At 42.8% G+C, this 13969-nt stretch overlaps 1 protein-coding gene across 1 annotated transcript in view; it reads right to left on the reverse strand.

The window, feature by feature from the left end:
• arhgef10 (Rho guanine nucleotide exchange factor (GEF) 10) overlaps nucleotides 1-13969 on the reverse strand; it is a 269667-nt gene that overhangs the window by 53197 nt on the left and 202501 nt on the right. The window contains 2 exon segments of the mRNA XM_055636192.1: nucleotides 9114-9337; nucleotides 13744-13827. Of these exon segments, the coding sequence (XP_055492167.1) occupies nucleotides 9114-9337; nucleotides 13744-13827 (308 nt within the window).

The raw sequence follows: 13969 nt of genomic DNA on the forward strand, positions 1-13969 counted from the left end.
TTTTGGAGTGGATCCTCATCACCTGTGTCTTTGCTGTATTGGGTGTAAGACCAAGTTTTGTTGTAGCGTGTGAGAGTCTGTCCATCTTCTCCTGCATTTGCATCTGTGTGTGTGAAAGGAGAGCTATGTTGTCTGCAAAGTCAAGATCATCTAGCTGCTCCCACATTGTCCACTTTATTCCATTTCTTTTCCCTTCAGTTGTTTCCATCATGTTCCAGTCAATTGCCAGGAGGAACAGGAATGGTGACAATAGACATCCCTGCTTGTTGCCCGTCCCAACACTAAACCTCTGAGTGAGCTGGCCTGCATGCATAACTTTGCATGAGGTTCCATCATACGAGTTCTTGATTAAGTTTATGATCTTGGTCGCAATTCCATAGTGGTCCATTAGGCGCCATAGTGTTGTCCTGTCTAAGCTGTCAAACGCTTTCTCAAAGTCGATGAAGTTGATGTACATTGTGTTCCATTCAATAGACTGTTCAATGATGACGCATAATGTTGCTATGTGGTCTGTGCATGAGCGATCCTTCCTGAATCCTGCTTGCTGGTCCCGTAGGCTCTTGTCTACAGCTTCCTGAAGACGGTTGAGGGTGATCCGGTTGAGAATTTTACTGGGTACAGAAAGTAGGGTGATCCCTCGGTAGTTGTCACATTTTTTTGGCGGTTTCACGATGCATCCCTCCGCCCATTATGTGGGTGTCTTTTCCTCTTTCCAAATTCTCCCAAAAAAGCCACCGAGCATGTCTGTTGATGAGTCTATATCTACTTTCAGGGCTTCAGGTGGAATATTGTCAGGGTCAGCAGCCTTGCCAGTTTTCTGTTGCTTGATTGGAGCCTTTACTTCTGATTTTGTTGGTCTGTCACATTTAATTTGTAGTGGTATCCTGGCTATGGGAATGTGTGTCTGTACAGCCGGTGGTGGCCTGTTTAGGACTTCTTCAAAATGTTCTACCCATCTGTCGAGCTGCACCTCCTGGGTTGAAAGCAGTTAACCATTCTTGTCTGTAATTGGTTTATTACTATGCAAACATGTCCGGGACAATTTTCTTATGATGGTATCTAACTCCCTCATGTTCCTTTGAATTGCCGCAAAGTCTGCCTCTTTGGCTAGCCTCTCCACCTGCGTTCTCTTGTCCCTCCTGATGTTCTGTCGCACTTCTTTGTGGCATCTGTTGTACTCCTTTTGGGCTAAAGCTTTTTCAGCTCTTGTTCTTCAGTTGTTCACTTTGTCCTTTAACTTTCTCCTCTGTTGGATTGTGTTGAGGGTTTTTGGTGTTATCCACTCTTTGTGCTTTTGGGTCCTTCTCCCTAGAGTCTCCTCACAGGTTGAGCTCCAAGCAGCTTTTAGGTGTTTCCACTCCTCATTTATTGTCCATCCTTCCTTCCTCCTCCGCTGTAGCTCTGTGTTTTCCCTTGAGAGGGTATCCTTTAAATTCTTCACCACTTTGGTACTACAGGTACTGAGATATTCAATGTTGTATTTAGCTCTTTGACTTTTGGCTTGGAGCTGTCTCTTCAGCCTCAGCTTGAATTTCCCTACCAGGAGGTGGTGGCTTGAAGCTGCGTCTGCTCCTCTTCTCGTTCTGACATCTTCCATGGACCTTCTGAACTTTTTACTGATACAGATGGGGTCAATTTAATTTTCTGATGACACCCAAGTTGTTTTGTAGATTGTTTTATGAGGGAATACACTTCCCCAATCACTAGGTTATTGTTAACACAGGTCTCAGCAAACAATTTTCATTCATTTTCCCCATTCCATGCTTTCCCATTACTGCTTCATATCCCTCGTTTTGGCCTCCAACCTTAGCGTTGAAGTCACCCCATGAGGATAATGAGGTATCTGCCTCCAATACGACCAAGTAGATGGTTCAAGCTGTCATAGAACCTGCCTTTGACCTCATCCTCTGCATCGTTGGTGGGTGCATAAAATTGGATTATGTGGGCTTTCATTCACTTGTTGTTGGTTTTGAAGGTTGCGGAGAAGAGGTGAGAGCTGATGGGTTCCCATGCCGTTAGAGCCTTTCTAGCATCCTTCATCATCATGATAGCCATTCCCTCTGTATGCTTCGCTCCCTCCTCTTCCTGTCCGGAGTGGATAATGGACTGCTCGCTGACCAATTTGATCTCTGCTGACTGTGTCCATCTTGTTTCAGCCAAGCCCTGGACTAAAGGATTGTAGCGCACCATTTTGTTGGCAATTGTGGCAGCCTTGCCAGCCTGGAACATGGTTCGGATGTTTCATGTCCCCACCAGGATACATTTCTTTGTCGTCAGTAGATATGTCAGCTTCCCAGCGCCCTTGCAGGTTTGGCTGGGAAGTGTCATGTTCCCCATCGCTGGGGCACCTTCTTCAACCAAGTGTGTAATTTGGTTTTCAGTTGTCATTGTTTCTGTAACTCACACTGTTTTCCAGGGTGGGGTAGTTAACCCCACATCCAACCCCCAACCTGGAGGACCAGGGACTGCTTCGTCTGCCTCCTCACCTGAGAACCTGTCCAGTTTGGTTGAACCTGCCAGTGATATGAAACCCCATCAGACATAGCTCTCAGGATCACTGGAGTACACAAGCCTCTCCTCCATGTCAAGGTTGCAACCAGGAGAGGGGGAGGAGAGTGTTAGCTGAGGGAAATTAGTTGGATCTACGGCTGGTTGAGGAAGAAAAAACAGAAGGCTTGAAGGCCTTCCTGGTGGGGGATGGAGGTGTAGAGTGACTTATGTCCCTGGTGAAGATGAGGGAACAAGGCACTGGTAAACAGAAGACATTAAAGAGACGAAGGGCTCGTGAGGTATCTTGGACATAGGTTGGGAGGGATTGGACCTGAAGGCACAGGTTTAAGGTGAGAAGGGAGAGATTTTAAGGAGAAGCAATATTTTCACACAGAAGGTGGTGGGCTAGGCAACAAGCTGCCAGTAAATGGAGGTACAATCACAGTGTTTAAGAAGTATTCTGATTCTTTTGCGCCACAAAAGGTATTCTGACGGGATCCACCTTAACCTGGTATGGTAACTGCTCTGTTATTGAACCCACAGAGAGTGATGAACACAGCCCAGTCCATTATGGAGGACAGATAACCAGCTATTTAAAAGGCTCATAAACTGTGTTAGTTGGTAACATTTCACCAAAGACTGCAGCTGAATGTGCCATCGGCTCAGTTGTACAATGGTTCCCTGTCCTGTGTTACATCCTTAAAATGCTGTTAAACAGCTTGGCACAGGAACCGCTCACTGGCACATCACCTATGGGACTATTTACAGCAGATCTAAGTGCGTTATGTTATCGTCATCTTCTGAAAGCAGTCCTAAGAAAGGTCCCGATCAGAAACGTCACCTATCATTGTCCTCCAGTGATGCTTCCTGACCTGCTGAGTTACTCTAGCACTTTGTGTTCAATGCAAGATTTCAACATCTGCAGCTTCTTGTCTTAGAATCTTACAGCATGGAAACATGCCCTTTGACCCAACTTGCCCATACCAGCCAACATGTCCCATCTACACTAGTCCCACCTGCCTGCATTTGGCCCTTATCCCTCCAAACCTGTCCTTTCCATTCACCTGTCTAAATGTTTCTTAAACGAACCGCATCAACTACCTCCTCCAGCAGCTCGTTCCAGACACCCACCACCATTTGTGTGAAAACGTTACCCCTCAGGTTCCTATTAAATCTTTTCTGCTTCACCTTAAACCTATGCCCGCTGGATCTCGATATGTGTTGAGATTTTATTATAACGTTAGGTAATATTGAAAGGTGAATATTTACAACCTGGGGATCTGTTCTAACAGCATGTAGGAAATGCCAGTCTGAAGAAGGGTTTCGGCCCGAAACGTTGCCTATTTCCTTCGCTCCATAGATGCTGCTGCACCCGCTGAGTTTCTCCAGCTTTTCTGTGTAACCTTCGATTCTCCAGCATCTGCAGTTCCCTCTTTAACGCCTGAATTGAATAGTGGGCTACTGAAGGGGAAGGGCATTTCTAAACCTGATATCTTCAAGATCAAAGGCATTAAATGCTGTGAACAGCAAAATCTCAGGTTCAACTGGAGGCTAATTATGGCTGCTAAAGGGAATGTGCCCCTTCGTGTATATCCAAAGCCCAGTGAATGCAAGGTCAAAACAAATCACAATAACATGGATGGCTCTTTACTCGGTTTCCATTGTATCTCATTCAAAGATGCTTTGTGTTAACTGGCAACGTCATTGGTGTCTGCTCAGTTGTGATCTGTTTTGACCTGGCTGATGTTTGAGCCAGTTATCCATGTGTAACGTGTGAGATGCTTGATAGTTCGCTCTTCTTGCTGTAATATCCTAAAGACAAATGTCTTCACTAAAACACCACACCCTGGTCGTAATTGGACACGGCAATTCCCTTGAAAACACAAACCACTTTATGTATATCAGGAGCCACAACAGAGGAGACATCCATTTAAAAATGCATTTTGCCTTTGATGTGCCGTCATAGGCTTTGGCTGCCTGAGGAAGAAAGTGTTGGAAAGAGGTCGTGTTACTCACTTGCAGAGGAACCATGATTTACTGATAAGAGTTATAGGGAGTCATACAGCGCAATGTAAAGCCCTTTCTCTTCGACATTTTAGTTAACAAGGTGATGACAATTTAGAGCTTGGCTTGTGAATGTGCACGACACATCCATCACCAGGGCACTGCAATTCAATGGCTGCGGTTGGAGTGACCAGTTCTGGAGCAACGTGTTCACACGTGTTCCTTGATCTCTCTTGCCCCGGTGATGTTCCTCACCTAGTCCAATTCTTCCCTTGAAGTAGAACCTACAGGCTCATTCCAATTCAAGGGATAATTTGTGGAATGTGAGGGAGGGTCACTGGGGCGAAATTGGTTCTGTTGTGGGCCAGTTTGACCAGGTCACAGTTTGTATGACACCGTCTAATATGGAAGCTGGATTTTTATTGAATGCTAGATGTTTACCATGTTTATAAAGTACCAAGTTTAGTAACATTTATTGATAAATGCATTTATTTTAAATCATACCGCATATGAATAGAAATTTTAATCAATTATTCTCGATAATAATTAAGAAATCATTTGTCTGTACAATTTTACAGTTCATTTATTCTTTTTCACACAAGGTGGGTGTATGGAACAAGCTGTCGGAGGAGGTAGTTGAGGCAGGTACTATCGCAACATTTAAGCAACATTTTGACAGTTACATGGATAGAACAGGATGAGAGGGATATGGAGCAAATGCAGGCAGGTGGGACTAGTGTAGATGGGGCATGTTGGTCGGTGTGAGCAAGTTGGACTGAAGGGCCTGTTTCCACGATGTATAATCGTATGACTCTCGATGACTATTCAATCGTTAAAAAAAAAGATTAAATATATACAGTGGCTTGCAAAAGTATTCATACACCTTAAACCTTTCTACATTTTGTCACGTTACAATTACAAATGTAAATGTATTTTATTGGGATTTTATGTGATAGACCAACAAAAAGTGGAGCATAATTGTGAAGTGGAAGGAAAATTATACATGGTTTTCCAATTTTTTTACAAATAAAAAACTGAAAAGTGTGGTGTGCAAAAGTATTCAGCCCCCTTTACTCTGATACCCCTAAATAAAATCCAGTGCAACCAATTGCCTTCAGAAGTCACCTAATTAGTAAATAGAGTCCACTTGTGTGTAATCTAATCTCAATATAAATACAAGGTACACAAAAAAGCTGGAGAAACTCAGCGGGTGCAGCAGACTTCAGTCTGAAGAAGGGTTTCGGCCCGAAACGTTGCCTATTTCCTTCGCTCCATAGATGCTGCTGCACCCGCTGAGTTTCTCCAGCTTTTTTGTGTACCTTCGATTCTCCAGCATCTGCAGTTCCTTCTTAAACTCAGTATAAATACAGCTGTTCTGTGAAGGCCTCAGAGGTTTGCTAGAGAACATTAGTGAACAAACAGCATCGTGAAGCCCAAGGAACACACCAGACAGGTCAGGGATAAAGTTGTGAAGAAGTTTAAAGCAGGGTTAGCTTATAAAAAAATATCCCAAGCTTTGAATATCTCACAGAGCGTTGTTCAATCCACCATCCGAAAATGGAAAGAGTATGGCACAACTGCAAACCTACCAAGACATGGCCGTCCACCTAAACTGACAGGCCGGGCAACGAGAGCATTGATCAGAGAAGCAGCCAAGAGGCCCATGATAACTCTGGAGGAGCTGCAGAGATCCACAGCTCAGGTGGGAGAATCTGTCCACAGGACAACTATTAGTCGTGCACTCCACAAATCGGGCCTTTATGGAAGAGTGGCAAGAAGAAAGCTATTGTTGAAAAAAAGCCATAAGAAATCCCGTTTGCAGTTTGCCACAAGCCATGTGGGGGACACAGCAAACATGTGGAGGAAGGTGCTCTGGTCAGATGAGACCAAAATTGAAGTTTTTGGCCTAAATGCAAATTGCTATGTGTGGCGGAAAACTAACACTGCACATCACCCTGAACACACCATCCCCACTGTGAAACATGGTGGTGGCAGCATCATGCTGTGGGGATGCTTTTCTTCAGCAGGGACAGGGAAGCTGGTCAGAGTTGATGGGAAGATGGATGGAGCCAAATACAGGGCAATCTTGGAAGAAAACCTGTTAGAGTCTGCAAAAGACTTGAGACTGGGGTGGAGGTTCACCTTCCAGCAGGACAACAACCCTAAACATACAGCCAGAGCTACAATGGAATGGTTTAGATCACAGCATATTCATGTGTTAGAATGGCCCAGTCAAAGTCCAGACCTAAATCCAATTGAGAATCTCTGGCAAGACTTGAAAATTGCTGTTCACAGACGCTCTCCATCCAATCTGACTGAGCTTGAGCTATTTTGCAAAGAAGAATGTGCAAACATTTCAGTCTCTAGATGTGCAAAGCTGGTAGAGACATACCCCAAAAGACTTGCAGCTGTAATTGCAGCGAAAGGTGGTTCTACAAAGTATTGACACAGGGGGGCTGAATAGTTTTGCACGCCACACTTTTCAGTTTTTTATTTGTAAAAAAATTTGAAAACCATGTATCATTTTCCTTCCACTTCACAATTATGCACCACTTTGTGTTGGTCTATCACATAAAATCCCAATAAAATACATTTACGTTTGTGGATGTAACGTGACAAAATGTGGAAAAGTCAAAGGGGTATGAATACTTTTGCAAGCCGCTGTATGTTGTCTTTTAGATTGTAATTTTTCAATACTTCACAGCACACGATGAAAACAGGCTTTATTTTAGAGGACAATGCTACATGAAATCAATAAAACTTTATGCCACTAAGTGGGTAAACAGAAAATACTCAACAAAAGTAGGAAAAAAAGCCTTTGATTAGAAAATGTGAAACTATGAAAGAGAGTTTATGTCATCCTGACATTGAAAGCCTCACATCTTGAGATGGAACTTTGCCAAAGATCTTCTGATGAGATGGGAGGCATCCAGTCTAAACAAGGCTGTAGTGTTCAAGGCCAGTTTGTACAAGAGCTTCTTGTACCATTATTTGGATTTCTCAGTTACGTTGGCTGAGAATGGTTTAATCTCAAAGTGTCAGGATGAAAGGGTTTCAATGCAGGCCGCATTTCTGTACTAAAGGGACACAAATCTCGCACAGTGGTGCAGCGGTAGAGTTGCTGCCTTACAGCGTCAGAGACCCGGGGTTCAATCCTAACTACGGGTGTTGTCTGTAAGGAGTTGTACGTTCTTCTTGGGACCGTGTGTGGTTTCCCCAGGTACTTCTTGGGACCGTGTGAGGTTTTCCCCCAGATTCCAAAGACGTGCAAGTTTGCAGGTTAATTGGATTCTGTAAAATTGTCCCTAGTCTGTGGGATGGAACTAGGGTATGGGGGATTGTTGGTTGTGTGGACTCGGTGGGCCAAAGGGCCTGCTTCCACACTGTATCTCTAGACTAAATGAAACTAAACTCATTACATAATAACAAGTGAACTACAGATACTGGTATATCTGCCTGACCCACTGAGTAACCAACATTTTGTGTCATTCTATGATTATACACCTTTATATAGGAGATTGTAATGTTGTATTGAAATTTCGATTCTGGCGCTGTTTAGAAACACACATTTTTACAATCCATCCCCAGCCATCATCTACGGAAAATTGGAAGACCCCCAAAAGGTATATATTAAATTTCAACCTCTCGCCATGTCACAATTAAAGGTATGTACCTTATATTTTTACATTAAAAGGGGTAAGAACCCTGTATATAAAGTTTTCTATAGCGAATAGTTCATTTTGGGCTCTATCCCGCAGTATTTTTCTCTTAAAAATCCTGCCTAAGTTTCAGAGACATCTTTAATTGAGCGGCATGAACACTAAAACTATAAAACCTGGGCCAATTGTTATTTCTGATTTCCACCATCTCCCCAAGTTAATCTGCCTTAAGAAATTGATAGTGAGTGAGAAGAAACAGTCAAGTTATTGCGGCTGTGAGAAATTCCTCCCCAGATTAAAGAGCAAGGTTTGCCTGTCCTGCGACTGGCACGGACACACACCAGCAAGTGAACTCATCTTTTAAATTCACAGGACTGGCTACACATGCATCGGAGCATCCATTCATTCCACTCATCTATGTCACTTTTTCACACAAAGGGTGGTGGATATATGGAATCAGTTGCCAGGGGAGGTAGTTGAGGCAAGTACTATCACAATGTTTAAGAAACATTTAGACACGGACATGGATTGTATAGGTTTAGAGGGATATGGGCCATTCGCAGACAGGTGGAACTTGTGTAGATGGGACATGTTGCCCAGCATGGCATGGGAAAGTTGGGCCCAAGGACCTGTTTCCACACTGTATGACTCTATCTCAGTAAAGACCAGGCAAGTAAAAATTGGCTGTATAGTTCTTTAAATAAAGTGGACAAATGATAATATTAATAACCACAGATTACCCTAGCATTTGGGTAGCTTTTTAAATAACGAACAATTAGTGTTCCATAGAAAGATCGCAGGTCGGTGGGCGAATCTGGTGTCATTACAGGTTTAGCAATGTGTTGATTTTAATTTTTATTTGTCCTGTTTGGTAAGAAACAAAGTGTAACCAGTTAGAATCGGTGCACCCTTTATACCAAACACTGAAATGTTTTCATATCTAATCACTTTCGTTCTCACCTGCCTTCCTCCATTCCAAGACAGATCGTTGGGCTCTCAGTGGCTTTTGAAGTTGCAGCTTCGGAGTCGGGAAAGACTTTGGCATTTTTGGGTCTGTCTTCACATGGCACATATGCCATGGCCAGTATACGAGACTCAACGTTGAAGCATTCGATGACTTTCGGATTGGAGTTGTGAAGTGCGACGATGGTGATCTGCCCCATTTGATTTGTGCAGCTTCCAATCTGCTCAATGAAACAAGGGAGTTGGATACCTAGAAATGTGGTTACTTTCACAATCTATTGTAAATATTTTTTTACCTGTAATGTCCATACATTTCTCCTACTATCCTGCTCCCTTTCCCCTCCCCTCCAACAACTAATTGTCCCCTTCCACCCACATCCTCCCATCTGGCTTTACATTTCACTCCTCTCACATTTCACTGTCTTATCAAAAATAAACCAAAATCAATGCAACTAAAACTCAATATATGTTCCGTTCAGAATGTAAGATGGAGAGAAGGCAGATTTACTCATTCCATAGAAAACTCAGCAGTCTCTGAACCATGCTGTCTGCTATTCAAGTGCATCTTGAAATATCTGAAGAAGGGACTCGACCCGAAACGTTAGCCATTCCTTCTCTCCAGAGATGCTGCCTGTCCCGCTGAGTTACTCCAGCATTTTGTGTCTAACCTGAAATACTGAGTTGCCTGATATTCAGATGCATTTTTAATTACTCAACAAAATTAAGTTTTAAATATTGCTGTTTTTATAAACTAGTCTCATTAGTTAAATGGAATTTCCAAAATCCTAGTTACATTTTCAGTAAAAAACTTAAATGTATTTATAATTAAGTGTCTGTAGAAACTATTGATTTTTTTTTTTTTTTACCAATAAAATATTTTGTCCTCCTGCATGCATGTGCAATGTAAGGCAAAATATTATCAATTATCTGTGAAAATGTGAGGTTTTCTATAAAAACTATACATAAATTGATATTTTTGCACTATAATTGGGAAGAGCCTTTGTGATTGTCATGCAGGTCAATATTTTGCAAAGTTTGCTAAAGATTCAAAATCTGCCGGGCAAAATTGTAATGAAGCAATGGGCGAATTCAATGAGTTAATTTGAGCACTGACTTAGTACTTTCCTACAAAGTGATTTTGGGGGGGGAGTGGAGGGAGAAAGAGGGTATAATCAAAACAAAATAAATCAGATGATGAAGTTATGGTGTAGAATGAGAAGGTTGGTGACATACTGGACCAGATAATAATGAACGGAGGTACAAGCTGACACCATTAATATGAATGCAATTTGGTCCAGATGAGATGCAGCCAAGACCACAGAAGGAAGTGTGTTGGTAGTTTGTAGAAGTTGTGCCAGAGTCTTCAAGCCATCCTTAGATGTTAGGTTAGTACAGAGGATGCGTAATATTACACTGTTCAAAGAAAAATGAAAGCTTTTCGGTTACAGACTTTAGAGATACAGCACGGAAACAGGCCCTTCGGCTCACCAAGGCCATGCCGACTAGCAATCACCCCGTACACTAGCACTATCCTACACACTACGGACCATTTACAATTTTACCGAAGCCAATTGACCTACAAACCTGTATGTCTGGAGCACACAGAGAAATCCCACGCAGTCACAGAGAGAATATACAAACTCTGTACACACTGGCGCTGTGAGGGAGCAGCTCTACCACTGCCACACTGTGCGGAAGCTTGCTTGCATTATGTTCAGCATTTACTATGAAGGTGACAGACTGCATATCCGCACTTGTCACTTGACCAGTCACTTGAGTGTCACATGTCTCGTAAATAGGTCCTTTGGCCCACCATGTCTGTGCTGTCCTTCAAGTTCCCATGTACGTGAATCCCACATATTCTTCATACATTCCCATCACCTCCCTTCAGGTTCTACCCCATCATCAGGGGCAATATACAGAGGCCAATTAACCTTCCAATGCGCACATCTTTGGATTGTGGGAGGAAACCGGAGCGTCTAGGGGAAACCCACGCAGTCACAAGGAGAACATTCAAAGTCCACATAGACAGCACCAGAGGTCAGGACTGAACCTGGGTCACTGCAGCTGTGAGGCAGTGACTCTACTAGCCCTACCACTGTGCTGCTATGATGGTGAGGAAGGCATTAGGAAGAAAAATCTAGGATTAATATATTGGGCATTTTGACAGGTATACTTTTAGACTTTATTTTTTAGACTTCAGTGAATTGGCGTGGAAATAAGCCCTTCAGCCCACTGAATCTGTGCCAGCCAGCGATCATCCACTAGCTTGATCCTACTCACTAGGGACAATGTACAGAAGCCAATTAAACTACAAACCTGTATGTCTTTGGAGTGTGGGAGCAAACCGGAGCACCTGGGGAGAACGGACACAGGGAGAACGTATAAACTCTGTACAGACAGTACCCATTGTTAGGATCAAACCAGGGTCTCTAATGCTGAAAGACAGCAACTCTACCACTGCGTCACTGTGCTGCTCTCAATGACAATACACTCAAGGACAAATTGTATTTGATAAACTTGAAGGAGATTTTCTTTTCAATGAAGTTACAGAGAGGGTGGATTAAAGCAAGCAGATGTTGGCAAAATGCATTTGATATATTTCCACACTTTAAGCCTGTTAGTAAGATCGAAGCCCATAGAAATAAGAGCAGCTTGGACACAATACTACCTTAAGGATGGAAGAGAGAGCTGTAATAACCAGAGTGGAACCATCAGGATAACCACCAGGCAAGAGGTACAGAAGTGTGAAAATGCACACCTCCAGATTCAGGGACAGTTCCTTCTCAGCTGTTATCAGAAAACTGAATCATCCTCTCGCCAACTAGAGAGTGGACCTGAGCTACCATCTAACTCATTGGATGTTACTGGACTTTATCCTGCACTATACGTTATTCCCTTTATCCTGTATCTGTACACTGTGGATGGCTCGATTGTAATTATATATAGTATTTCCGCTGACTGGTTAGCACACAACAAAAGCGCTTTTCACTGTACCTCGGTACACGTGACTGTAAACAAAACTTAAAAAAGAACATACGGCGGGATCTCCACTCAACCTTCCCAGAATATACAACCAGACCACCGACTACGATTTCAAATATCTATAATATTAATTAGGAATCTACAGACGTGACAAAACCTGGAAGAGTGATCAACAATGCGTGTGATTGCAACAGACCTCACAAAGCAGATGCACTCAGTGCAGAGATTTGTACAGAGACAGATGATGATAAGGAGGTGAAGAGAATCAGTACCTGTTGTATCGCCAAGTTTCAGAGCAGGGACAGAAAAAGAGAAATCTTTCAGGACAGGTTTAACAAAACAGTTCAAAACACATATGAGATCGTGAGGTTTTTTAAGCAGAGAGTTAAAGAAAAACAAATGCCTGGTAGTAATGTAACACATTAGTTTAGTATGATCATGCCTAATGTATAGCAGGATTGCCATTGAACTGTATGCATAAGAAGAATTAAGAAAATCATATTAGGTACCCGTGACAATAAAGTACCATTGAACCATGGAGCTCGGCACCAGCTGATGGCACGAGTCCAGTCTGGAGACTAACCTTTAAGAGAGGTGTGAAGGCTTTGGAGTGAGTAGGCAAAATTACTCTGACAGTGGAAGAGGCCCAGGACAGGGAGATGCTGGGGACCCACTGATTTACTCCAGCATTTTGTGTCTATCTGTGATTTACAGGATGTGGAATCACAGGCGCGTGGCTGTCAAGACAAAGTAGATCTGTTCTCTGTGGAGCCAAGACCTGGGGATTTCACTGAGGTGTTTAAATTTACTAAAATAACTCAGCGGGTGAGGCAGCAGCCATGTAGAGAATGGAGAGGCAAGGTTTCAGGTTGGAACCCTTTTTCTTCTTCTTTGAGTCTGAAGAAGGGTCCTGATCCAAAATGCTTCCACAATCTATTCCTTCCACGGATATTGCCTGACCTACTGGGTTATTTTAATAATTTTGAACACATCAGTCTTAAACACATCTGTACTTTGTTTTCTGCTCGATTCCGGAATCTGCAGTTTATTGTGTCTTCAGTTTAAAATTACTTATGGCTTACAGAGAGAAATTGCTTCAATAACCAGAAGGAACAGATTTAAAGTGACAAGGTGATGCAAGAAAACATTTTAGGCAGACCTTGGAATGATGTCTTGATTGGTAAATTGAACTGTTTAGTTTACTTTAGTTTGGAGATATGGCTCGGAAACAGGCCCTTCAGCCCACTGAGTCCTCGCTGACCAGTTATCCCCGCACACTAACACTATCATACACACACTAGGGACAATTTACTATTATACCAAGCCAACTAACCTACAAACCTGTACGTCTTTGGAGTGTGCGAGGAAACTGGAGCGCCAGGAGAAAACCCACGTAAGTCACGGGGAGAACGTACAAACTCCGTACAGACAACACCCATAGTCAAGATTGAACCTGGGTCTCTGGCACTGTAAGGCAGCAACTCTACCTCTGCGCTACCATGCCACCCGTGTAAGCTCTTGTGAGTACACACAGGAAACATTGCATGAAACTTCCACACCAAACCTTATCCTCAGGAGAATGAGGATATGTTATATTTCGACATGACTTTAAATAATTCTCACCTATCCGCAGCAGACTTACCCACAAATACCCATGTTCCATGGAGAATGAGTTTGGTGCATCAGATGCATTACAGCATTCGGGGTTATGAACAGCACATTCAACCTGGATAATAAAATGCCAGCTTTAAAATATATAGAACATAGAACAGTACAACATAGGAACAGGTCTTTCAGTTTGCAATGTCCATGTCAAACATGATGCCAAGTTAAACTAATCTCTACTGCCTGCACGTGATCCATATCCT

Source organism: Leucoraja erinacea, chromosome 5 (assembly GCF_028641065.1).
Source record: "Leucoraja erinacea ecotype New England chromosome 5, Leri_hhj_1, whole genome shotgun sequence".
NCBI classification, from domain to species: Eukaryota; Metazoa; Chordata; class Chondrichthyes; order Rajiformes; family Rajidae; genus Leucoraja; species Leucoraja erinaceus.